This window comes from Lacerta agilis, chromosome 9 (genome assembly GCF_009819535.1).
Source record: "Lacerta agilis isolate rLacAgi1 chromosome 9, rLacAgi1.pri, whole genome shotgun sequence".
NCBI lineage: Eukaryota > Metazoa > Chordata > Lepidosauria > Squamata > Lacertidae > Lacerta > Lacerta agilis.
This window is the reverse complement of record NC_046320.1, coordinates 57,299,353-57,326,917: the sequence shown is the minus strand read 5'-3', so window position 1 is coordinate 57,326,917 and position 27,565 is coordinate 57,299,353. Positions and strand designations below refer to the sequence as shown.

General features: G+C 40.8%; 1 protein-coding gene across 4 annotated transcripts in view; it reads left to right on the top strand.

Moving 5' to 3' along the window:
• The window catches only part of GRID2 (glutamate ionotropic receptor delta type subunit 2), a 657,599-nt gene that overhangs the window by 299,784 nt on the left and 330,250 nt on the right, over nucleotides 1–27,565 (top strand). For all 4 annotated transcript variants that reach the window (XM_033160571.1, XM_033160569.1, XM_033160568.1 and 1 more), the window contains exon 3: nucleotides 13,356–13,561. In XM_033160571.1, coding sequence (XP_033016462.1) covers nucleotides 13,356–13,561 — 206 coding nt within the window. The remainder of the gene's footprint in view (nucleotides 1–13,355; nucleotides 13,562–27,565) is intronic.

Below are 27,565 nucleotides of genomic sequence, written 5' to 3'. Positions count from 1 at the left end.
CCTATTTGTAAAAATTTTATCTGTAATGGGACTTATTTTTATCTTATTTATATCCCACCTTTCCTCCCAGAAGCCCAAGGTGGCATACTTGGTTCTCCTCCCCAGTTTTTCCTTCTCAAAACAACCTTGCAAGATAGGTTAGACTGAAACACAGTGACTGGCCCAAAGTCACCCAATGTGCTTCATGGCTGAGTGGTGAGTTGAACCCTAGACTTCCAGGGACATCATTGGGAAAAGAAAAGGCTAAGGAGTAAACCCTACACAAATCTGGAGTGGAGTCACCAAAACGGTTAGATGGCGTCTTGTGCACCTCCTTCCGGCAACTCCTGCAGCCAAGCTGTTGCCAAATGAATTGCTCTGCTTTCCTTTAGACCACGTCAGCGAGGCCAAGAGTGGGGTCTTGTCATCTGGGCAGTGCAGGACCTTCATACACACTGCCCAGGCTTGCACTCTGGAGAGATCACTTTGGTGCTACTAATACAGCAAAAACAATGCTGGAGGCAGCAGTTATGAGCTACCAGTCTCTGCAGCAACAGCAGGGACTGTGATTCTCTGGCGGTTTGACTTCACCCCCAGTGGTGCACACCATTGTCTTTTGAGGCAGGTGGTTGCCCACAACAATTTGATAGTTGCCCTAATACAGGGCAGTTTCTATGTGACTTACAATCATGTTTACAAATATGCAATATTCTTTAAAAAAGAAAAGAAAATATGCACACCAATAGCTATCAAAATTGAACAACAAATCGATACCTAAAACAACAGCAGCTGTAACAGAAAGCAAGCAAACAAAAAACTTATCAGCAACCCACAGGGACACTGCTATAAAGCCTTGACACAGCTGGATTATATTCCATCAAATGCTTGGGGGAGGAAATTCTTTTCCTGGCACCAAAAAGATGGCAGTGTTTGGTTTTTAAAGTGAACATAGTTAGACTGAATTACATATCGGTAATAAGAAGACTTGTGTTTACATTTCCATTATTAGAAATAATGCAGCTTCTTTGCTCACATTATTTAATTTCTGTTTTAAAGAAAATACTTAGCTGGCATTACTGAAATCATTCCCAGCAATATTCTTGCTGCATGAGGAAAATAAGCTTTTTGGTGTTTACAGTGAATCTCACTACAATAAAACTGGGCTTGCATCCAGAATAAATATTATGCTCATCCAAATACCTCACATTATACAAAGGTACTGCATTCATTTGCATATCCATTTATCAATGTCATAGGTTTTAAGTTCAATACAGTGGAATTGCATTTGACTTTTATCTTGTCTATCAGTGATTGCCTTTCATTAGAGAAGTGATGGAGCCTAATTTATATTTGGAATTATGTATTTCTGCAGTGCAAAGTGTTATTTGCATTCTGTTCTGCTTTGTAAAATAGCAAAAAGTCTGTCTGAATGCAACTGGACCTATTCATTTTATTTATTAAGGGGGCAAAAGAGAACAGTTCTTATTATTTCTGGTTGATAGAAGACTCCAGTCTACTTAAAATTATCTTGCCAGCAAAGAAAATAGAAGCCTTCAAAAGAAGTTATTATTTCCATATAAGTCCTAATTAGCTGGCTGAAAGGGAAATGATTCTGAAAGCTCACTTCAGATCCACATATAAGCAATACCTTCCATTGACAGTGCATTTCAAATGAAACGTTAAATTGTGATGAGTATGGGAAACAAATAAAAACATTTGCCTGATAGAAATTGGAGCATCCATTCTAAATAAGTTAGCATAATAGGATAGTGGTCATCATAATATTGGTGGGAAATGTTTAACGCATCTAACTTTCCAACAAATGTTTCCAATATAGTCGGTTTCTGTGTCACACATTAGAACAACCCCCCCCCACCAGATAGTGATGGACTCCAACTCCCATCAGTCCCAGTCAACATGGCCAGTGGTAAAGGATGATGGGAGTTGTAGCCCAACAGCTTCTGGAGGGCACCAGTTTGAGAACGGATGCACTAGCAGGGAACATCACATTGAAATATAAGGCTTTGTAGACAGAAGCTAGCTTTGTTCTCAGCGCGTCTCGTTTGTGATATGATTCAGATGGGTCAAAATCTTCCCTTAACTCCAGACACCAATTGATTGGTTCATTTGGTTTATTTGCATGCCACCTTTCCACAGAGAGCTGTGCCCAAAGTGGCTTACAACAAACGTTGACTTATCAAAATACAAAGCCCTGTGATGGTGGGTGAGAAGTTAAATAGGGTGGAATAAATTGAAATAGGGCATGTAGGGCTGGGAAGGGTCACTTTCTGAAACCCTGGAGAACCATTGCCAGTTAGTGCATACAGTTCTGAGCTAGATAGACCAATGATCTGTCACAGCACAAGGCAAACTCCTAAGTAAAAGAAAATCCCTTTCTCTTTCTTCAGAATCATTCTTTTTCTGGAGTGCTTTCTCTGGAGTGTTTACTTCTAAGCCTGCAAAGTCCTTGGCTGAATTGCCATTCAGCCTCTGAAGCTAACTTTTTTTAAATGAAGATTATCCACACATATGATTTTGATGAGTGCACATGCATGCATGCATACACACACATACACATTTCCATTAGTTTCTGAGACAAATGGCAGTTTGCTAATTCAGCAGTCTCCAAATTTTATTACTAGGATTTCACTTCTAACAGTTTGATAATAGTGTCAAAAAAAATGCTTTCACCCATATAAAGACATGTTCTTTAACATACCCTTAAGGGCTCGTTTTAAATGCAGCAGCTACTCTAAGCAATCTGAGGTCCTTTAAAAATGCAATTACTTTCCACACACACAGGGGAGTATAAAGAATGTTAATTATTTTAACTAATCCTTAAAAGAATAACTATAGCACAGCAACCCAGGAAACAACATATTTTCTGTCACCAATGATTAAAAAATAAAATGATAGAAAGACATTGGTGGTGTGCATATGCAAACATCAATATATGCAAAAGGGTGTTTTTAAAAATTCTCCAAAATAGGGAACCTCTTGCCTTACAAATGTTGTTGAATTCCCAACACTGCCTGCCAGTATGTCCAATAATCAGAGTTGTAATCCAGCAATATCTGGAGGGCCACGGGTTCCCCATTTATGCGTCACATAATCTCAGCTCAGTTCCCTGAATGATGAGAAGTTCCAGGGATGCAGTGTGTACCCAAGTTTGGTTTTCCTTGCCATAAAATGTTGGGTTTAAACCTTGAAATCAAGACCAGTTGATTTCCACCCACCCAGCCCCTTCTCCATGCAGCACATACACACAGAGCCCTAAATTCAGAGATTTCAAACTCACCAACAGACTACTTCAGACATCTGCCAATATTTAAATTTTACAAAACATAATAAGAACAATTGTAAAATATATCTAAAATAATGTAAGATCTGAAAATGCAGCTCTCAATAGAATCCATGGCAGCAAAGATGTATTAATACACTTCAATCAACACAATGCAAATCCACTGGGGCGGGGGAATAGCTTACTACTTGGTAATCTGTCTTGGGCCACGGTGAGTAGAATCCATCTTATTCCTACGCTGCAGATTTTTTCCTTGGACACATTTTTAAGGAAGACTGAGTTTTTGGTATTTTTCCTCTAACAGACTGCTTGCTTTCTGATTATGCTTGGCAAGAACACTGTTGAATTTGTGCCCTTTGCCAGGGGAGTGAATTCGTCATGAAGAAACCAATCAATCATATAAAAAAGTCTTAATTGTGGGGTTTGTGCCATTTTACTGTCTATGCATTCTACAGACCTCAGATTCAAAGACAGCCATTATCACGGTTTGGAAACATTTATTTTTTAATGTTTTATTGGTGCTAAGACAGGCAAAAGTGATCCATTCATTTGTCAAAAGGTGAAAGGGATAAACAGAACCTATTTTGTCTCATTTCTCATTTTCTGTTACATCGGCTATGTATTGTTTTAAATTCTCCCTGCCATTTTCCATTCAACATCAAGGGTAGAAAAACCTGTGTTCATCTGCAGTTTTGCTCCTTTATCCTCTTGCCTTCTCTCTTTGCTTGCCGCTTTGCATTCATAAGGTCCCATGTTTTATCTCTGGCTTGGAGAGACCACTATCAGTCGGTGTAGACAATACTGAGCTAGATGGACCAGCAGCATCCTTTGTTCCTCTCCTAATACCTGCATTTGGAGACCAGAAATAATTGCTGAATTTCCTTGTTCAGGGGTCTAATTTGCAGGGTAAAGGTTCAGGAAAATTCCCCCTACTAAATAAAACCATCTTGTTGCTTGATGCTTGTACAGCCTTCCCCAGCCTGATGGCCTCTAAATGTTCTGAACTATGTGACACTTGTACCGCTTCTAAATAGCTGTTCAAAAATCACTGGCTGCATTTGAATGTAATGGTAAACCATGGTTTATCATTATAGGAATGAAACTAGGTGAGCCGCGAGCTCATGTGCTCTATTCTCCCCTAGCATGGGATCAGAAGTGTTGAATTCCATTTTTGACTAACCACAGTTTGTCTGAACCTGGACAAATTGTGGTTAGCTTTTACTACTGGTTGATTGAAGCAAGCCAACTTCAAACCATGGTGAACATAGCACAGGAATAGCCCTGCTGGTTAGAAGAAGAAGAGAAGAAGAGTTTGGATTTGATATCCCGCTTTATCACTACCCTAAGGAGTCTCAAAGCGGCTAACATTCTCCTTTCCCCTCCTCCCCCACAACAAACACTCTGTGAGGTGAGTGGGGCTGAGAGACTTCAAAGAAGTGTGACTAGCCCAAGGTCGCCCAGCAGCTGCATGTGGAGGAGCGGGGAAGCAAAGCTGGTTCCCCAGATAACGAGTCTACCGCTCTTAACCACTTCACCACACTGGTTAGGATATGAAGATCCATCCAAACCAGGGTTTCCCATAGTGGCAAGTAGGAAGCCCAAAAGCAGGATGTAGAATTGCAAGAAGCCTTCCCTGTTGATGTGCTGTAGCAACTCGGAGTCTAAGGCATACTGCCTCTATACCTGGAAGTTAATATAGCTATCGTATTTCAGATGGCATGTTAGAATCATGTCTTTTAATGGATTCTGCTGTTGTCTGTCAAAGGCTCTCTGTTATTATTCTCCATGTAACTTATTATCCACTTGCACACTTGCCCTCCAGGTGATCCAAGTTAAAACAATATAAAACAAATAAACAAAATAGTCTAAAATAGGAGGATGAGCTGGCCAGTAGTGGAATTGACAAGGAGATTTGGTATCATACACATCTTTAAAAGGTGAAACACAATTTTAATAAAAATCCATAAAGATATCCCATGGCCCTTAATCTTTTGCAAATGCTTATTAATTTTACAGGGGCTGTTTGTGGCTGCTTGATGACTGTAATATTCTCTCGGCTGTCTCCAGACTATCTTAAAGCTGTTATTACTCATTTGGCTTCTTGCCAAGTTCCAACATACTCATTTACTTCACTCTGCCTCCATAAACATATAATTAATACAGTTTATCACTGAACTATTTTCTTTGCATTAATTCATATTATTCCATCCTAAAAAATAGCAAGATGCATATGCATTTTGCATTTTATTTGTTGCTGTTGTGACCTTTTTCACTGTCTTGCATTGTCTTTTGACAGGGTTTGTTTCTGTTGAAAGTGAAGGCTGATCACAGCCAGACTTAGGTTTGATGAAGCCCTTGGTAAACTCCCCTGCAAGGTTGGCTTCTTTCTGACATGGGTTGATTTAACTGGTAGTGCCAGCAATGCTATGATCACCTCTGAATAGAATGATGTGTCCTAAGCCTTCTGTTAATGTCTAGAATGCCATTGTAGTCTGGATTCAACATGGTGTTGCCATTGGGTCTGCTTGAATACCATTGATAAACTATGGTTTGTTAGGATGAAAATGAGTTCAAATGAGCATTTGAGTCTTGCATTCCTCTCAAGTATGCTTTCTTGAAACAAGCTGTGGGTTGAGATCGGCTTGTTTTCACTAACCACAGTTTAGAGTAACCAAAGTTTGTAGGTTATGGCTATATCAAAAATTGAAGCAAAAGCTTCTCAAGTTGCCCTTGCAGTAGTGCCAGAGGGCAAAAGGGGGTTGGGAGACTTTGAAGATTGCCTAGGCTTGTTCTCATCACAGTCTTTGCAAATTGTTGCAGATTCACACTTGCTTTTATTCAGTTTTATTCAATTTTACTGCATCTTCAGCAATAACATAAGCCCATAGGAGGCTTACAAGCAGCACCAGTCAGTGGGGCAGGGCAGTGGCACTTACCTGACCTGCCACAAGAATCACTGTGGCTTGCTAGAAGCGAGAGGGGCAAGGCAGTGGTGATGAGATCAGCATGGTGCAAGCACATTGGTGGAGCCAATCTGGTGTTCTTGCCAGCGCATTTGTGCCATGTTGGCATTACCACTGCCTCACCCCTCTTCTTCCTGGTGAGCTATAGTATTTTAATGGGTGTTTGTTGTTGTTGTGCTTATACTGCTGTACACTGTCCCAAAATAAAAACTTCTATAAATTAGCTGAAGTGAGACCAGTGATGGGAGGTCAGGTAGGCAACACCACCCCATGGTTGTCTGTTGGTTACAACACAGAATACATATAAAATAAACTTGAGCTTTGTTTCTCAAATTGTACTGCATTCTGATCAGGAAGTTCAAGTGTGTCTTCAGGAGCTAATGGAATGGCAATACAGATGAGGCCTCTCGTATTTCAGCAGGGAGGGCATTCCACTGGTGCCACCTTCCTTTGCTCAATGTGTATGTAGCATGAATCTCACCCTGCAAAACAAGGAGTGAGAAAGAGTATGTCATATATACAATGAGAACTTTTAGTCATTCCCAAAGACAGCTGGTTGACACAGCACTGTTAAAATGAATGAACTTGAGTTGGGAGAATTTCTTTAAATCTCTAAGAGTTAAAACCATGAGCAGTAGAAGGTTTTATGGGTTGAATTGACAGTGTTAAAGCTCCAATATAAACTAACATTTAAGCACCATACTAAATAAACCCCATTATAAACCAGCTTTTGCAGCATATAATGCAGAAGATGGTAGCACCATTTCAGAAGAGCTCAAACACATATGGCCTTCTACCAATGCTGCCTTTTTATGACTATATTCAAAATACTTAGGAGTTTGTGAATGTCTTTGTGCGTGTTCTGAAGACCTTTGGATGTGTCTGTGTATCATGCCCTGATTTAGCACCTGGCACCATTTGAAACAGCACACAGAAATAAAATTAATGCCCATCTGTCTTCTACAAGTAAGGAAGCTAGCTGTTTGAATAAAACAGAAGATGTCAGAGAGTATGTACTGTAGTATGTATCCATTGCAGAGTCAAGGGAAATAATTAGCATGAATTTTTTTCCAGTGCTGTGTGTGCTCCTTGAGAACTTAAGAAAAGCCCTGCTCGATCAGACCAAAGGCCCATCTAAGTAGCATCCTGTTCTCACGGTGGCCAATTAGATCTCTATGGGAAGCCCTGAAGTAGGCCTGAGTGCAACAGTGCTCTCCTTACTTGATTCATCCAATAGGTACCATATTTTGGCATAAAGATGTGCCCATGACTGGAAATTAAGTCAATCTGCCCTTACATATAACGTGACTATGTATTTGGTATGTGCAAGAAGTAGTGTACGTGCTGTTGGGGCTAAAGGTAGCTGCTTTTAGAATATCTCCAGAGCCTCAATTCTACCTACAATAGTTTATTGAATAGTTCCAGTTCAATCAGGAAGTCTGGGACTCATCTCATCATAATATATCCTGGCAATATGTAGAGTCCCAGTATCAAAGTGCATTGCCCTCTTAATCAGCTGTTATTCTTAGATGGACCATCTATTTTTTTTCACCCATGCCCTTTTTACTTAGCTATATTTCCTTTGGTAATGTGTCCTGGGAATCTTCTTCGCTGTCCCTTTCTGTTGCCTCAAAGGGAAATTAATTCCGCTCTGGTAATCAGGTTGCTGCTACTGTTGCTTCCTCTCCCATCCCAGCCTTTCTGTCTGATAATATGCTGGCAGAAGAAGCAGAGGCATCCATCAGCCCCATCTATCACTGGCTGATTCAGTTTCCAGTGAAATTTCCAATCAAACTGGGGCAGGGGTGGAGTGATGTGGTGATTGGGTCTGGCTGACACCAGCTCCTAGCAACAACATTAGATCACCCACATGTGGGTGAACTAAGGTTCAACTTAATCAGGACTCAGGCAGATTATTCCACCTCCACTGTGTTCTACCTGCACTGTCAGAGGCAGTGTGCCCTTTGAATGTCAGTTGCTGGGAATCACAAGTCAGGAGAGTGCAGTTTCCTTTGGTAATGAGTCCTGGGAATCTCCTTCGCTGTCTCTTGCTGTTGCCTCAAAGGCCCCATCTGATTGGCCATTGTGAGAAGAGGATGCTGGTCAAGATGGGACATTGGCCTGATATAGCAGGCTCTTCCCTTGTTCTTTTTGGGACCCACTCTGTGCTTTAGCTTCATAGAAGTTTCCTCCAGTGCACACATTTTCAAGTGACTTCCCCCCCACCCCCATTATGGCAAGAGGCGACCATTTTTGCTCATTATTTTAGCATTTTGTAGTTCTTCATAAAAGTGAGATCCACTTTGGATCACTGCAGCTGAAGGAAGCAATTATTGTTACATTTCATTCTTTTTTTTTAAACATACACAGTACCTAGAGAAATTATTTTATTGGGTGGCTCGTAAATATAATGAGTAAATAAAATAAATATACAACTCACAATAAAAATTAAATTATGAAACATAATTGCTACAGTGCATGCTGTGGCTGGGAATGGGCCCTCGGTGGTTTGCAGCTGGTGATCAAATTTATAAGTAAACATTCTCATGGAAATATGCACAGCAAGGTCTCCATATTATCTACGGAATTTCTCTGAACCTATTTGAACTATGCCTCCTCAATGTGCAGTTCGTTTCCAGAACGAAGGATCCCTGCTACTGCAGCTATTGCTGTGCAGAGAAGGATGACTGCAGTAGGTTCATAAAGCACTGTTGATAAGAATTTGGACAGCATCATTTGTTAATGCAACAGCTTTCCTCATCAGCAGTGGAAACAAAGCAGTCTTTTGCGTAAATCACCCAGGGAAAATTTTGAAGTGTGTTTCCTTTTAACTGAATTACATGCTACATTTTCAGGAGTAGTATGAGAAGGAAAATACATTTTATGGTATATAAGGACATTTTTTAAAAAATGTATAGTTTGATGACGGATACTTGAATTACCACATGCTCAGTGAGTAACTATAGATTTTCTGTTACTTACAGTTTTTTTGTAGTTTCCCATTAAGTTTAGAAAAACCTGAGGAGATTGTGGCTGTGTTTTGTCATCCTTATCAGGGAGCATAGTCCTCCCCAGCCTTTCCTGCAAAGCTGATCAAGTTCATTGTGAATGTAGACTTATCCATTTGGGAATCATGTACTCATTTTTCTTAAGTTTGGATGAACACATTGCAAGCTCATGGTTGCTCATTTGCTGTCACTGGTGATAGATTGGAAGAAGCCCCAGCTTCCCCTTTGGATGGCTTAGACTTTAAACAGAAAAAAGAGCAATATGGAAAAACAGTGACTGATGACTGCCAACACTGCTGCAATGCAAACACAAGGCCACAATCCACCACAAGATTCTCCAGTGCTTGCACATTTAAATAAAATCTTCTTGCACAGCTCTCATTTATTTCAGTGCAGCTTGCATCACAGAATTTTCCAGCAGGTATGTCCTAGGTGAATTATTATTTGTATCATGACCAGTGATTGATTAGTCCTCCCCGCAACCTGCATAAGTTGCCTCAGAATTAAGCACAGAGATTTTCCCCAAAAGTCAGAAATAGCTCAAGTTTCTTTTTATGAGCCCATTTGACTCTGGAAGCTAGATTGACATTGTAGCAGCCCTTGGAAAAATTACAACTCCCACAGACCACTGGGACCTGTCTCTCTTCCCGTGGATTGAGTGCTGTTCAGCTGGGCTGCACCAATATTTAAAAGACAGGGGAAAGGAATTTGGAGGACTGGGTGAAGTGGGTGAATGCAAGAATGAGTGGATATTAGGGAATTACCCTGAGCCACAGAATAATTAGGGGACTTGTAAAGCTCATCTGAAAGACAAAGCGAGATTTACAAGCCCCTTTAGTTTATACTCAAGTCACAGTTTGGTAAGCTTCATTGCCATGTCAAGTTAAGCTTTTTAAAACATGTATGAGACTCTTAATTTCAGAGTTAGTCTCAGGGTCATGGGTTCGAGCCCCACATTGGGCAAAATATTTCTGCACTGCAAGGTGTTGGACTAGGTGACTCTCGTTGTCCATTCCAGCTCTATGATTCTATGCCAGGGCTAAATTTTCGGAAGAAAGCAAATGGAACAGCTGGTGGCTCATCAAAGATCAAAGCAGTTTCTAAGCAGTTTGTCATAGGCAGGATGACAAATTACTTAGACAAAGGAGTGAAACTGGAGCCAAAAGTTATATAAGACCAAATCAGACCCTATTTGGCTCCTTTGGTCACCTGATCTATTAGGTTGAAAGCAGCAGTTCACCCTTTTTCATACACTGGGCATCAAGAATAGTTAGAGAGAGGTGCTTCAGCACCTTGGACAGGTCCCAAGGAAAAGAGGACTTGTCCCAACAAATATCCAAATCTAACTGAAACCATATATTGGGGTCTGCCCAGCTATATTTCCTAGACATAACCCATTTCTGAGCAGTAGAGAATGTTAAAAGGACTTTTCTGGGGGGCTGAGCACCCACATACTTTTGTCCGTTCTCCCTTGGTGTGTGGATTTTGGGGGAGGATATGACATCAGGCAGTTGTTGCCTCAGGGGGGCCCCACCTTGGAGACCTCTAGTTCAGTGAATTCCTGGACTGGGCTTTAGCTTGGGGGTAAGGACTCAGAGCTGGCAGCTCTTCATCTTGCAACATTGACATGACAGGCAGATTGCTCTGCCTCCTTTTTGTGTGTGTTGGTATCCTGATTACTCTTCATGACTAGGATCATGACAGGTAGGACTTACATCAGGGGTCAGCAACCTTTTTTCTGCCGTGGGCCTGTCCACCGTCCCTCAGACCATGTGGTGGGCAAGACTATTTTTTTGGGGGGGGGATGAATGGAATTCCTATGCCCCACAAATAACCCAGAGATGCATTTTAAATAAAAGGACACATTCAACTCATGTAAAAACACACTGATTCCCGGACCATCCTTGAGCCAGATTAAGAAGGTGATTGGGCTGCATCCGGCCCATGGGCCTTAGGTTGCCTACCCCTGACTTACATCCTCTCCTTCTCCTAGCAGCATCTGAGAGAAGCATAGGCACCAATTATAGGGGGCCCTGGGGGCGCTTTACGTAAATTATCTTATGGTAATTCTTAAAATTATTGTGTTAGAGGAGGTGATAAATATCATACCTATATCACAGATGTGAAGCTAAGATTAAGGCTACCAAGTGAATTCATGGAAGAGGTGAGATTGCACTCATCTCTGTCTGTAACTCTGCCTCTCAGCTCCCGTGCTGCACCAATTCTCTTAAACACATTTAATTCACACTGAGTTGCAGCCCTTGAACATGATTTTTTTTTGGGGGGAGGGACTTAAATTCTCCATTTGGGATATAGCTACCTAGATCATCATATACCACCTGGAGGTATTAGATAATCACATTATTTTTTTACCTGAAAAGTTCTTCCAATATTTCTGATAACTCCTCAGGAGTGCAAGAATAGCCACATACAGCTATATATTTCAAGGGTTAAAGCAGGAGCATATATTTTTATGGTGCACTTAAAATCAGGCACATTTGTAGCAGTTCAGATAATTGTGTTGCTTCTTAAATTGGCCTTGAAGTGCCAAAAAGGCCTCTAACAGCACTGATTAGACTGAATTTAATTTCCCTGATTTAGACATTAAATAGGAGCTGCAATTAAGCATCACTATCTTTTGGAAGTATATTTTTAGAATGAGCATGCACTTTAGCAACATTAAACCATTCTTCAATGTTTTGCGCTGCTTCAAACTTCCTGAAGTATCTGTGGCTAAATACAGCAATTACATCCCTTGATTCCTAAAGAGAAGTCCACTCTTTCTCTCAGGCTTTAGTTCTTTATATTTTATTTTAACTCAGATATACAGGTTGCAGATGTATATATTCCATAATTTTCTAAACCCAGCAAGCGGAGTTCAATATTAAGCTCTTCCTATCATTCCATCTGTGGAAGCATTGCCGCTTGCCACACGGAACAACCCCCCTTTTCATCCCCCTGCATGCTGTTCTGTGGGTTCACTGAGCCAATGTTGGGGTGTGCAGGGGCAAAGGGGAGGTGAAACCCTGATATGCAAGTCCTTGTGAGGGCTTCTGCTGATGGGGCTTGGTTAGGTGAATCCCACCCATTGTTTTCAAATTTTCCATCTTCAAGGAACCCTATCCAGATCCATTTGTCTTTGGAGGAATTTCAAATTGTGTTCTGGGCAAGGGGTTGCTAGTGTGGTTTATCCATGAGGGTGGCCACAGCACTCACTAACAAAATATAGCTGTGCCCATGGATTGGTGACTCCTGTTCTAGAGTGTTTACTCCATTCAAGATGCTAACCATAATTATGAGGTTTCTCTGTAACCTCATATCAATTCACCTCCTTCCTGGAGCTCTGGATTGTGTAGATTTGGGAAGGGTATGGGGAGCATGCACAGTTACCTATTTTGATTTAACCCCTGGATGTTTCTGCCCTTTCCCTCCAAGACATTCCTTAGCCTGACGGCTTATGAAGGGTCAACAGACATTGGAGACCCTTTTCCTACTTCTGGAAGTCTTTCCCCCAGAGGCAAGGTCTCCTGGCTGAGACTTGCTTTAGATAGCATACCTTCTCTCCTTCTCTCATAGTTAACATATATGCAATTGTTGCTAAATTTTCATCTGAATAAAGTATAGTCTTTTTTATTTTAATGGCAGGTGTGTTTTTGTTATAATGAGATTTCTAGGCTCAATCCAAATGAAATGAAACCACTTGTAGGTTGTTGTTGTTGTTGTTTTAAAAAATAACTTATTGCCCTCTTCTCTGCAGGAGTCACTTAATGAGAAATAGTTTTCAGAGCTCCATAGGCTTAGTCAGAAGCTGGAACAATATGATGGGCAAAAGAGGATGGCAACCAGGGATAATTAAATACCCTTTAAAAATGGCTCTTTTCAAAATGAACCAGTGCCTAAAAATTCCTTCACACAAATTAGCACTTTAGGACATGTCACAAGCATAGCTAAGGAACAGTTCCAATGAATATTAAGTTAATGTGGCCTTCAGGGGGTGGTTGCTTGACATGAGGCAGAATACCTTTTTTCCCAGATAAGCCAAAATCGGTTTTGTCGTCTTTCTATATGCTAATTAGCATTTTGATGGGCTTTTGATGTTCCCAGATATCCGAGGAATACAAGAGTTTTTGGACAAAGTATCTCAGCAGGGAATGGATGTAGCACTGCAGAAAGTAGAGAAGAACATCAATAAAATGATCACAGGGCTCTTTGCCACTTTGCGGATTGAAGAGCTGAACCGCTACCGGGATACACTGAGACGAGCCATTCTTGTAATGAACCCATCCACAGCCAAGTCTTTCATTGCAGAGGTAAGTGTAAGCACCAGTTGACTTCCATCTTCACCTTTAAACTCAGGTTTCTTTCTGGAATTATGTTTGGTTTTGATCAATGGCTTCTGTTCTTACAGTAGTTTTTGTTTTTGTTTCAAGAAATCTCTTTACACTTTATACTCACCCCTTACTTACTTACTTACTTACTTAGGTTTACTGCAGCTTTAAGCTCATATATACTCACCCCTATATTTTTATTTAGATGTTTTTAGCCCTCCATTTTTGGACAATTTGCCCCAAAGTGGCATTCAGTTGATTGAGTGGCACTTATTTAAAATAAAAGAGACTACTGTCAGCCTTACAAGACACACAGTATGGAGCAAGGGATAGGGTAAATGAGAGAAAGAGAGAGAGAGAGAGAGAGAGAGAGAGAGAGAGAGAGAGAGAGATCTGATATTGAAGGGCAGAACTAAGTTGTGAGGTATAAGCAGTGTTTTTTTCCAGAGAAATAACTCACCATGAAGTTGTGACAGTAAGTGCCACACTTTGTAACAACAACAAAAAAGATGTTGTTACTGTGTACCCTTGAGTACCCCCTGAAAAAAGCACTGGGTATAAGTGTGTATTTATATCAAGTTGGGGGCCAGGTGATCTACCTCTGAGCTACAGTGGCAGAACAACTGCTTTACATTCACAAAGTCCCAGCATCTCCAGGTAAGGCTCAGAATATTTCTTGTCTGAAACCCTGGAGAACTGTTGCAAGTCAATGCGGACAGTACTGGACTTGATGGACCAGTGATCTCACTTAGCTTTCTATGTTCCTTGCTGATGTTCTTGGATGGGTCGCAGTTAATAGCTCTTTTTTCTCTGGTCTGCAGGTAGTGTTAGAGTGTTCTCTCCTGATAGAAACACAGAATCATAGAATTATAGAGTTGGATGGGACTCAAGCATACCTGAGAGATGGCCACCCAACATTTCAGGGCCCATGTTCTCGTGTGGCAAGAGACCAGAGTGTGCAACCCACAGTTCTTCAGTCCCTGGCAACTTTCCCTCATTTCCCCCATTTCTTATCTTATTCATAATAAGCATAGATTGTTAAAAAGCAACCGTTCTAACATAACACATTATTTTGATGGAGTTTGTGTATGTTGTCATCCACAGGAGAATTTCCTTGTACTCTTAGGAGTAAAATATCCAGAAACTGTAAAATAATTTGCTTCAAAACTCGTTAGCATTTATGGTTATTGTTTGGCTAATTACCTGCCTGTCTGATTTATTCCTTTACATTTATTTCACTATTTTTAATTTATTGGCATGTTTCTTTTTTAAATACCCTGGTAAGCTGATATTTAAAAAAGTGGCCCCTTGAGAGTATGTGTCATCATTGTTTAACGAACTGGGTAGGGGGAGAAACACTAACCCTAGCCTTTTTAATTAGGAACAAAGTATTATGACTGCTGCACCTAACTCCTTCCATCGTTCTTGATGAGTGCGGTCCCATACTGAAAGCTACCTACTGAGGGCCAGAATAGCACTAATGAATCATTAAGGCATTATACATACCAGCATGATGTTCACCAAATGGTGAGGATGTTTGAATTATGTGCTGCTGTGAGTTTAGAATTTTTGAATATACAAATAAGCAGGGGACACAGGATTGGACAACTGCAGTGTCACAACAGCCCTGAACTAGGGTTGTCATACATCTGTGATTTCCTGGACATATCTGGCATACTGTATTTGGCAGCAGTGTCCGGGCGGAAATTGGCCAAAATAAAAAAATGTCCTGGAAAATCCTGACGTATGGCAGTCCTTGTCAGCAGTGCTAATTTTCCATAGAAAAATCTCAAAAATTGCATTTTTTTGACAATTTTTTTTTTTGCAACAACTTTGCAAAAAAGTTGTTGCATCTTGGGAAGTTGCATCTTGGGAAGCAGCGTGCAAGCTGGTGAAAAGGGGACAGAGCAGAATGGAGGCCAGCAATTTGAATCCAATGTAGCAGCCATGGGAGAAACAGGACCTGCTTGGAGTGTAATCCTAGGAGCCCCTCCATCATAGGCTCATGTTGTATATATGCGTACATATATGTCAGAAACAATATGTCAGAAACACACTACTGTCACTGCTGTGCCTCATTTCCAAAGGATGCACGAATCCGAAGGATCCCCAGATCTTGCACTACTATGGAGATTGGACTGTTGTGTAATAATATACTGATGTGCTAGTATATAAATATATGTGATTCAACTTCTTCTTTTTTTGTTTTAGAACATTATAAATGGTGTGCATTACATTTTATTATGTGTTATTAGTATTCTATGCAGATAGTTTGTTATTCTAACTACATGAAATATGCCAAACACAATGGAAAATGTAAATACTATAATCCTGCAAAGCATTCTAAATTGTCCCTAATATATGCACGTACACACTACTCCACAAACAAAATGCAAATATGCACTGAAAAATCCATAATTTGGAATGAATTAAGAAAAACTCATTTAGCCCTTTTCTGCTTTCACCTGACTGGTTGGGTTTTGTTTTTTTTGTTTTTGTTTTTTTTAAAAGTATCATTCCACCTGAATATTTTACAAGTATATTTATTAAGCAGTTATTCATTTTTGAAGCTTCCAAGAGACTTCGTGTAAATTCTTTAATATGCAGACTGCGGGATCACAGAAAGAGAGGCATTAAAACTGTGCATTGTTAATAGTGGCAATGCCAAACCCAGTTATATATCACTTCAATTTCTCTACTTTGGTACTTAAGAACAAATGAGATTGCCTAGACAAAGGGTAATGCAATAGAAATCAGCATTCTCACAAATGCACTGTACAGTTTTTTGTTTTGATCTTAAGCAAGGGGCGGGAGGAACAGTTTGCATTGGGTCATTTTGGAATCCAGCAATTGTGCTTGCATCAAATATTTGCATACTCTCCCAAATGTAACAGATTAAAATGAAGGCACTTGCATATTTGCCTCATCTCTATCACCACATTAAGAGTCACTGAGTTACTCCACTTATCACACATTGCTAAAGGCTGTTTTCTGCACTGAATGCTACATTCATTTACATTCATTCATTTACAAGTCGCCTTCCTTGTCATAGCTTGCAAAGCAGTGTGCATCAGTAAACTGACCCTAGCAGGTCTGGTGTCAGCACAAGGTAAAGGTAAAGGTACCCCTGGTCATTAGGTCCAGTCGCGAACGACTCTGGGGTTGCGTGCTCATCTCGCTCTATAGGCTGAGGGAGCCGGCGCTTGTCTGCAGACAGCTTCCGGGTCATGTGGCCAGCATGACTGAGCCGCTTCTGGCAAACCAGAGCAGCGCACAGAAACGCCGTTTACCTTCCCACCAGAGCGGTACCTATTTATCTACTTGCACTTTGACATGCTTTCGAACTGCTAGGTGGGCAGGAGCTGGGACCGAGCAATGGGAGCTGACCCCATTGCGGGGATTCGAACCGCCGACCTTCCGATCGGCAAGCCCTAGGCTCTGTGGTTTAGACCACAGCACCACCCGCGTCCCTACAAGGCATAGTCCGGCAATTATCTGGAACCTGGCAGGGCCCACCACCACAAATGCTAACCTCCGCTGGGCTAGGTATTCCCTTTTAAAAAATGCTCCAGTGCTTAGAGGGAGACTGGTAGGTGGCCAAGGCAGGGTTCTACCTTGTTGATGGCTTCTTGATAGGTCATGACTTGGTTTGCTTAGTGACTCAGCCATTCAGGCTGGCCTGGACATTGAAAGACTGGTTTGGCCTATATTTTACTATGCTCAACCCAGTGCCTGGCATCCAGGAATTAGAAGGGGAGTTTTTTTTACATATGTTGGAAATCTCCCAGAGTAGTTGGGGCAACCCAGTCAAATGTGCGGGGTACAAATAATAAAATAATTGTTATTATAAGTACCCCACAAATTTCTAACAATATTTTACAGCTATTGCATTGGAAGGAACACCAAACACACTATAATTCCTGCTTCTTTTATAACCCAGATTAAAACAAAAAGGCAACTTCTTAACAATTGAGCTCATTTTTTACCATTTCTATTGCAATTCTATGTACCCAGAGTGGTGTTGATGACACCTCTGGAAGTGCTTGGCTCAGTTCCCTGCTTATCACACAGGGATTGTGCAGTCAGGTTTTAATTGTTTTGATTCTAAAGGTTACCGTCTGCCAGATCCAACAGATGGACAGAATAGGGTCCAGCAATAAGTCCAGCAGAGGCTTGGAAAATCAGTAACCAGGGATCTCAGAGCATAGGCCAAAGAAAACAGGGAGAAGGATGTAAGAGAGCCGAATGGAAGCAAGATGTAATGCAGAGCGATGTGGAACATTGCTTGGGTTCTCTTCTCAGCCTTCTGGTATAGCCCACACCACAAATGACTGGGAAACTCCCCCCCCCCCAAAAAAAACTTTTGCTTAAAAACGTATTGTGCAGTTCAATTACTGTGCCATTCTGAAAACCATGCATCTCCAACAGACTGCTTGTCAGCAATAACTTCCTTTGATGATCTCATGTGTTGCATTTTAAGTACATGAAGATGGTGGGTGGCCATTGATTCAGTTACAAGTCAAAAATGTCACTGGCATTCAAACGACACACAGCCTCTGACAGTGGAGCCAGTGCATCGCCATCAGAACTAGTAGCCTTATCTGCTATTAATTTATCAAATCCTCTTTTAAAGCCATCCAAATTGGTGGCCATCAGTACTCATGGCCACCATCTACTTTAGAAGCATATCTGCTTCTAAGTAGATATATAATTCTAAGTACATATGCTTAGGCTTGCACTGGACAGCTTACTCTGAGTCTAAGCAATTCCCATAATGTCTTGTAGGGCTTTATGAAATAGAAATGAGAGAGAAACATATGTGTGTGTGTGCATGCATGTGGAAGAGGCAGAGCAGCAGAGAAGAACAGGATTCTCTCTCTCTCTCTCTCTCTCTCTCTCTCTCTCTCTCTCTCTCTCTGTGTGTGTGTGTGTGTGTTTGTACGTGTGCACACCTTGCCACTTTCCATAGGCCTCTACTTGAATTCATATATTTTTCACATTGATTGTGCTGTGTTATGAAAAGAAAATTAAACAACCCTAAGCACTCACTGGATTAGTGGGATTGCAGCCATACTGGTTGTAAGAAGGCTGAAATCAGATGTTTCCTGCTCACCATTCCACTTCGTTTTTACTGCTCTTTCCTTCCTTAAATCTTTTGACATGTTCCTCGGGGAAGGATTGAGTTTTTTCATGAATAACACTTACACAACCTTTATACATGTTCTGCTGTACTTCTTTGACAAAGAGTGCTACCCTTTTCAGCAGTGTTTGAAACTCCCATTGTTCTAGGCACATTTTTTGCATCAGGGAATTTGACTAGTGCGTGCAGTTTCTGAGCTCTGGGCTCAGTACTGTGCCTATGATTTCAGATTAAAACTGCAGAATGGAAGGAAAGGAGGACCTTCTTCTGCCTCTCCACTGCCAGCTACTCTGAAGACTGGAGAAGAGACCCTCTTAAGAATATTATGGGGGTGGGCAGGAGAAGGACTAGACCATGTGAATGATGAACATAATATTTTAGCTAAAGTTCATTCATTTTCAGCTTTGTATTCTTGTTATAAAAAAGCATGTCTAGACATTCTGTTGTTGTGCCCAGAACCTTGGCTTAAGGTGCTATTTAGCACCTAGCTTTCATATCTCAGTTTCTAACACTGCTTTTCAGAGTCCATTGGCAGCACCAGTAACTTCTTCCAGTACTGTATAAGTAATGCAGTGCAATATGCCCTATTATATATTATCTTTGTAGTAATAAATGAATGCTTTTTTATTGGCTGGGTTTTGTGGCTCTGTAAGGAAGTATCCACTCTACTGTCTTCACAATATCTGCAATTGAGCTTCAGGCTTAAAAGGATCACTTCGCAATATCTCTCAAATTCCTCCTTTAACCACCACACTGAACAGGTTGGCACTCCTTGCTTTAAGGCAGCAGGAAAAATCCTCTGTCAAACGCTTCCCTATCTGTCGGAAAAAAATTCTCCTGATCATGGATTTGTATTCTGATCTGTATTTCTTCTTCTGCTCCTTGTATAGTCCAGGCTAAATTCATTGCTGATAAATTGGTTGTTAAGAGCACAGCAGTAGTGATTTGTCACCTATATGAGCCTGCAAGAAAAAACCAAGGACAATTCCCAAATGGTGTGCTGGGCATTCATTAAATAATCCCCATGAGTCTAAAACACTGACCTGCAGATAAAGCAGAAATAAACTTCGGATTTGAGTCTACCTACCAAGGTGCTAGGGACAGGGACCCAGGTGGCGTTGTGGGTTAAACCACAGACTCTAGGGCTTGCTGATCAGAAGGTCGGTGGTTTGAATCCCTGCCACGGGGTGACCTCCCATTGCTCAGTCCCAGCTCCTGTCAACCTAGCAGTTCGAAAGCATGTCAAAGTGCAAGTAGATAAATAGGTACCGCTCCGGCGGGAAGGTAAAGAAGCGGCTTAGTCATGCTGGCCCCATGACCCAGAAGCTGTCTGCAGACAAACGCCGGCTCCCTCGGTCAGTAAAGTAAGATGAGCGCTGCAACCCCAGAGTCGTTCACGACTGGACTTAACAGTCAGGGGTCCCTTTACCTTTACCTTTACCAAGGTACTATTGTTACAGCAAGCAGTGAATGAGCCTGTCTGGAGAGAGTGTTCCAGAAGTTTCTGAAAGAGGTCCTTCACTGAGGATCTTAATTTACAGATTGGTCCACATGGAGGCATGTGGTTTTTGAAGTAACTTGGTCCCAAGCTTTAAAAAAATAAAAACAGCACTTTCAATTAAGCCCAGAAGCTGATTCAGAGCCACAAATACAATATGATCAAAACATCCAATCCCAGTTAATAATCTAACAGTTGCACTCTGCACTTACTTCAATTTTCAAACCATCTTCAAAGGCATCTCCAAGTCACATACATTATAGTAGCCTAACTTGGAAATTATCAGAGCATGGCTAATTTATGACAGGCTAACTCTGTCCTGGTAAGGTTTCAGCTTTCACACCAGCCTAATTGTAAACGGCACTTTGTGCCACAGAAGACATAGCAACACAAATGGAGCAAGGAGCATGCCAGGCTGTGACCCCAGTTTTGGAGAGAGTGCAACTTCATCCAGCACAGGATGAACATCACTCCCTTGAGCAGATGAACCACCTGTTCACAGTACCTCCATATTGTCTGTATTGAGCTTCACTTTACTGCCCTTCATCAACCCTGATTTATCATGCCTACTATTTCACCTCAATTTGATGAAAAGTAGTGTTAGGTGCCATCCATGTGTCAATGACAACTCAGTCCAAATTTCTGGATTACTTCACTTAGTGGTTTCATGTAGGTGTGAAATAGTGTGGGGAACAGAGACAAAACAGAACCTATATAATAAATGTCAAACAAATGTACACAAGAACACAACAAGAATCCTGCTGGATCAAACCAAAGCCCGTCTCATTCAGCATCCTATTCCCCACAGTTGGTAAACCAGATGCCTATGGGAAGCTCACTTGAAGGCCATGAGTCAGCACCAGATTTAGGGTAGTGCAGTTGGTTCTGCCACACAGGACAGCAAGCCGAGGTGCCACAAAATTGAGAAGATCCATAACTGAGAAGATGCATTTTGGGGACCAAATATTGGCCTTGCATAGGGCACCATATTACAAAAGGTTACCAAAGTCCACCCTTGCATGAGTATAGGCTTGCCATAAGTCAGGAAAATTCCTGACATGTTCTGGTTTGGGAGTGTAAAATGGCAAAATGGCATCAGAGGGAAGTTCCAAAAGCTTAAAATCACTATTTGGGTTTGTTCCCATTTCTTTTTTGTTTCCCAACAATTTTTGGGTCTTCCTTTTTGAAATATGGCAACCCAAGCATGAGTACAACCATCTCTATTGATTGTTCCTCAGCTATTGCTATTCAGAGGCATTCTGCCTCCAATACTGGAGGTAAAATATATAACTATTGTGACTATTAGTGTTGATCACTGTATCCTCCATGAATTTATTTAATCCATTTGTAAAATTAAATTGCTGGACATGTTCAGCAACACGTGTTGCCAACTAACAGAAGCCCACATTCCATCCAGCTTCCTCACCCCTTCTTTTTGGAGCTTCTTTTCATTACAACAACTATAGCTCCTGTCCTAAAGCTAAACAAAACAATTAAGTACAGAGACAAGATGTTTGCTTGTAATCCATCACTGGATAAACATCTGGCTAGACATGTTCTTCTGTGCAATATTCTTCTACTTCTGAGATGATTCTGTCCTAGGGCCAATCCATGCATTTCATTGCTGCAGTGAAATGGAAAAAGCTTTTTCCATAGATGATGCCAATATTACTTGAAGGCTTAACAGCATTCGCTTGGGAAGGACCTACCTTGTTTGTCCTACCCATGTGGCAATTTTATCCCTGCTTTATTGGCACAATGTGGGAAACAGCAGCGAGAACTGCCTTGGTAACATATTGAGTTCTAGATTATAATCCTCTTTTGTTCTTTGGTTCTCCGTTATTTCTTCCATTGTCCATAGCATCAACACTGTAATGTTTCCTGAAGATGCCCTGGATTAACGTGGAAACTAATGATTCGTCTGTGGGGGAAATGGCAAGAATTTAGGTCCCCCCACCAACTAATCTGAGAACTGAGAACAATTAATTGAATCTCAGAGCTTTCCCCTTATCTCCTTAGAAGGTTGGCGTGTTTATATTTATTTGTTTAAATGATGCATAGCCCACCCTTCATCAGTGCTGATACTAGATGCATGCATGCATACAACAGAGTGCAATATAAAATCGTCTTTTGCAAGTTATCAGTAAAAGAAAAAGCAGTTCTCAAAAACATGTGCAAACAAAGACAAATTAAGCCTGCTAGAGACAGAAGGCTAAAACAGCCACTCATTGAAAAGCTTAAAAGCCTGGGTAAATATGTGGGCCATCATATGGTGCCTGAATGACAACAATGTCAATACCTGATATACCTATAGAGAAATGACATTCTACAGAGTGGGTGCCTCCACAGAGCCTCCCCTAACAGGTGAATGAGAAGTGCTCTCTCCTCTTATCTTAAAACTTGAGAACACTGATATGGGAGAGGTGCTTCTTCATTTATTCATGTGTGACTGGGGGAAAGACCCCATTAGGGTGCCACCCTCCCCACTCCAGATAACCCATAGGAGATAGCTTTCGATCACCTTCCAGTTTTGCCCACACAGGTTCTTTTTCCATGTCTTCATAGGAACTAACCCTTCCATCAGTTCCAAAAGACTCTGTGGGGTCAGAATCAGAGGATAGGCTGAAGGCCACCCAACCTTCCCCACAGAGGTCATCCATGCATGAGTGGGGGGGGGGAACTACCCTAAACTAATTTGTATTCCTAATTACTATTAAATGTTGACTCATTTTATATCTGAAGTCTATTTCATTGATCTAGAGCTGTAGTGCCATTTAGATGCTTCCTTTGGCAGAACTAAACGAGAGAAACAAGAAAGCATTGATTCATTTTATAATTCTCAGTATTGGCAAAACATGGAGGGTGTCATCAGGGCACAATTCCCTGGGATATCCACACACCCATAATCCATTGAAAATTGTGTGAGCTGCACTAGAGGGGGGATGGGATGTTGTGATATTCACCCATTTTCAAAAAAAATATGTTTGACTACAGCTTTTTAATACCACTGCTTTTGAGGTGACTTCCAGTGGGAGTTTTAAATAGCTGTTTAAAATCTGTTTGGGCCAAAGTACATTTAATACCAGGTATGAGTGACTGATCTCTTTACTTATTTATTATTTTACAAAATACAACTGCCAGGGCAGGTGTGTGTGCACTCCTTTGATCAGTGAAGTGGCAACCCTTTTCCAAACCATTTTCCCAATCTTAATTCATGTCTGCAATTTCATGTTGTTTAACAAACCAGAAAATATATGCACCAATATATAATGCATGAATTTGCTCTCAAAGAACCAACATCAGATTGTGGGACAGTTTAGAGTGGGGATTGTGAACAAGTGGCACTCCAGGTATTGCTGGACTCCAACTCCCATCATCTCTGACCATTGCCCATGCTGGCTGGGCCTGATGGAGGGCACCATGTTTGCTACCCCTGATTTACCCTAAATGATGAAAATGTGTATGTGTGGGATGTTTAAATCCAATCACCACACTGATTCCTGATTTTGATAACAGCCCTTTTCCTTGCAAATACATTTAGGTTGTTGTTGTGTTTTTTTTTTTTTTTTTTTTTTAAAATAGAGATATTCACATATATCCTAGTGTAGCTTCCAGTTTAGAAATTAGCCACTACTGGTCACTGTGTGAGAGGTTCATGCTATCTAAAAGATCTGGGTCCTTTTGAAAGTTGCATGCAAATGAAGCATTTAAAATGCACTGGTGGGGACACCTGTGGCTTAATTTGCTTTTGAAGCAAATTTGCTTTTGAAGTGCAAGCAGCAGTATTTAAGGGAGGTTGTTAAACCTAGTGACTTCCAACTCTGTATATATTAGGTCATGCACTAACCACAATATTTGGTTCACACCCAAATTCATTGCTTTGGAAAACACCCCACTGCCTGATTTCACTTGGTATCCATTTAATCCCACTTCATTTCCACCAATTAATGCTTGGGAAATTTTAAAATGGCCTTAACTCCTGCTTTTAACAGAAGTGGATGAAATTTGTAAGCATACTATCCCTTTGAAAGATAATAAAATTGGACAAATGACAGGCGAATGATCCAGGGGCTTTTGATTCTTTCTTTCTTTCTTTCTTTCTTTCTTTCTTTCTTTCTTTCTTTCTTTCTTTCTTTCTTATAAATAAAAGGAAACATCCATAACTGTGTGTGTGTGTGTGTGTGTGTGTGTGTGTGTGTGTGTATGTGTATGCAGATTTGGATAAGATCTACAGGCAAGGCTCTCTCTGAGGGCATGAATCCTGTCAAATTTCAGAAGGATAGGTTTTCCTACAAGGACAGCCATTACAGGGTATGTGTGTGATTTTTTAATGAATCACTAAAGTATCCCCTTGTGTTTTGTGGGCAATAGGTCTGAAAATTGGTCTGGGTAAGAAATCTGTCAAATCGTTGGGAAATAGGTCTAAGAACTTTGGTTTCAGGTACTCTTTAAAGTTGATTTTGTTGTTGGATGAACTAAAATGGATTTGCTTTTTGAGTAAAATCATTCCAGTTGATTATACGTTTCAGTCACAAAAAAGCTCCCCCTCTGCTCTTTTTCGCCATGCTGGTGGTTCCTTTCCTTCCCAATCATCCCACCCTGGTGTTATAACATTATAGTAAGCTTAGGGGCATTACTTTTGCTTTCAGCAGTCATTTATTTGCAGCATTTTAAAAAAAAACAAAAGTGTGTGGATCACTATGGCACCACAAAGTGCTTCAGGACCCCAGCTTCAACTTACTTCTATGAAAAAGTCCTGCTTTACCTCTGAAAAGCCAGAAATCCCTCCAAGGCACCCTGTTTCACCTGAGAATTTGTTAACATCCAACACACACCCCAATACCTACTTTTAATTCATGTTAGTTGTGTCTCTTGAGGGTGTGATCTGACATTACTGCACATGAGTTTATCTAAACAAAATTGTCAAGAAGTTAAAGCATTATGATAGGACAGTGAAACCTCAAACTGAAATTTAAAAAATGTTCAATGCTAGAGGCAAACAACTTTTAAACAAAGAAAGAAACATAAAGAAGAAACCCAAATTCAAGTTTTGTCCAGTTACAATCAATACGTTGATGAAAGCAACAAGCTCCAATTTAAGCCCAGACTTTCAAAAATAATATAGTTGACATTTTGGAGATGCTCAAAGGAATGAAAGTCTTTCATGTGTGATCTCCGTAGTACAAAGTTCATGTTTGAAATGCCCAGATATGTATGAACAAAGAGAGATAATGTATCCCAAGAGTCCATCCAGCTTTCACAACAAGATACGTTTCTCCCTTAAATAAACACTATGGGGCTGACACTTGAAGTAGTGGAAGGTGGGCATGTCTTAGGTGCAATGGGTTATTGAATACAGAAACACAACTGGTTAAAGCACACAATGTTGTCCAAAAAGAGTTGACCAGAATTTTAAAACCATGAAATATTGTAAGCAGCTGCAGGGACAAAGAGTGAAGAAGGTTGGGAAGCTGAGGATCACTCAGGTTGTCCATTCTGTCAGATTGGGTGATATCTGGGTGCCAAACAAACCTGGCATTAGGTGCTTTTGTGGTTGGACTGGAGGGCTGAAGCTGGCAATTCTTCTCTGGCTTGGATTTTCATTCCACCTGAAGAAGAATTTAGGTGTTACGCTTTCCTGTCCATTAAAGTGGGCTTTAACAATAGCCCCTGTGGTTCTTTTCCAAGCCTGGCTTGTAAAAACTTAGCTGGCATCTCTAGAGACCATAGCAAACATGAGCTAGTTAATACATACAGTAGAATTAAGTGCTAAAGCTTAGCATGGTCTGTAACAGATGGCAAGCCGCTGTAAGGTGGGGGTGGGGGAGAAAAACAACAACTCTTCACACATATTAAAATTGTGCACTTGGGAGAAAACCAAGCATAACTCTATTCCCTGGCATACTTCTTTTATGTTCATGGGGAGTTGTTTGGTGTTTTTCTCCCTTTGTGGTAGGAGTACTTGACCTCCTGTTTGTAACCTAAAATGGTACAGCCCAAGGAAAGCTGTAGCATTTGATCCTGTTGATAGTATGAGCTGGCTTTCAGAGGATAAACAGAGCTAAGGATTACAAGCAGTTCTACGGGGGAGGCTTCAATACTATGACCCCTTCATTCCAAATCCATTTCACATCAATGTTGACCAGAAAGAGAGAAGAATGAAATCTGGAGAGCACCTGGGGTGTAAAACCAATTACCCAGCACAACCTCTGGTCACACCTGAAAAGCATGAATGGAGTCACTGTAAAACATCCTGCTCGCCTCTGCTGCTTCCCACAGAGGAGCAAACAGCACCTCACTGATGAAGCATATCAAGGACTGCTAAAATATCCAAAACTCAGCATGGACACCTCACAGCTATCCATTTTCAGGTGGAGATCATCAGGCAAAAGTAATTGCATTCCTCATGCAGGACCTGGTCAAAGGCAAACCAATAGAGAGTTGAGAACTTAAAGGAGTCTTTGTGTTACCAGAGTGATTTAAACACACACACCAAGTTATTTTACTGGTTTAGGCCCCCCCCAAAAAGAAATAGTATGTCGGGACAATTCTAAATTCTGGTTTAAGTCTTCTAAATATTCTCCCTCTCTTTGCCTTCCATAAGCAATTCCAAGGCGGTGAACTGGTAGTGTGGTTGGGTTAATATTTTGTTAGTGGGAATGGGCAGCATGTTCCAGTATGACAGGGAAATTCCATCTATTGTTCCAGTATGACAGGGAAATTCCATCCATTGTAATCTCCTAACTTTTAAACCACTCATGTAGCCACAGTAGAGAATAAGACCCACTGCACACAGTGAAGTTTCTTATGAGTATACATGCATATTATTCTGCCCCCCATGACTAGTTTGATTCTTTTAATTTCAGAAGAGCTTACTTTTGTGCAAAGACCTCAGCTATTGTAGCTACTGTAGACAATGTATTTTAAGTGCAGCAGAAATAATACAGGACAATTATCGTTATTAGACACGATAATCACAGAATAACAATAGTATCGCTTGCAGGGTCTGGCTCAGGCTGACAAGTGGGATAGAATTTGAATAACACCAGCAGCAAACAAACACTGCTAAATAACTAAGATCCTCTTTGGAGTTGTCTGGAGCCTTAATTTCTTGTTGTCAGATTTCTCTCTATTTTCCTTTGTTCCAACAAGACTACATTTTGTTAGAATATTTTCAGCCTGAACTTGTAGCATCTTTTTATTTTGCTCTGAATCCCTGAGCCTCACTTGAAAACAGAAACCAAAGCTCTTCTGAAATTAAAAGAATTAAACTAGTCATGGGCAGCAGAATAATATGCATGTATACTCATAAGAAACTTCACTGTGCTCAGTGGGACTTACTCTCTAG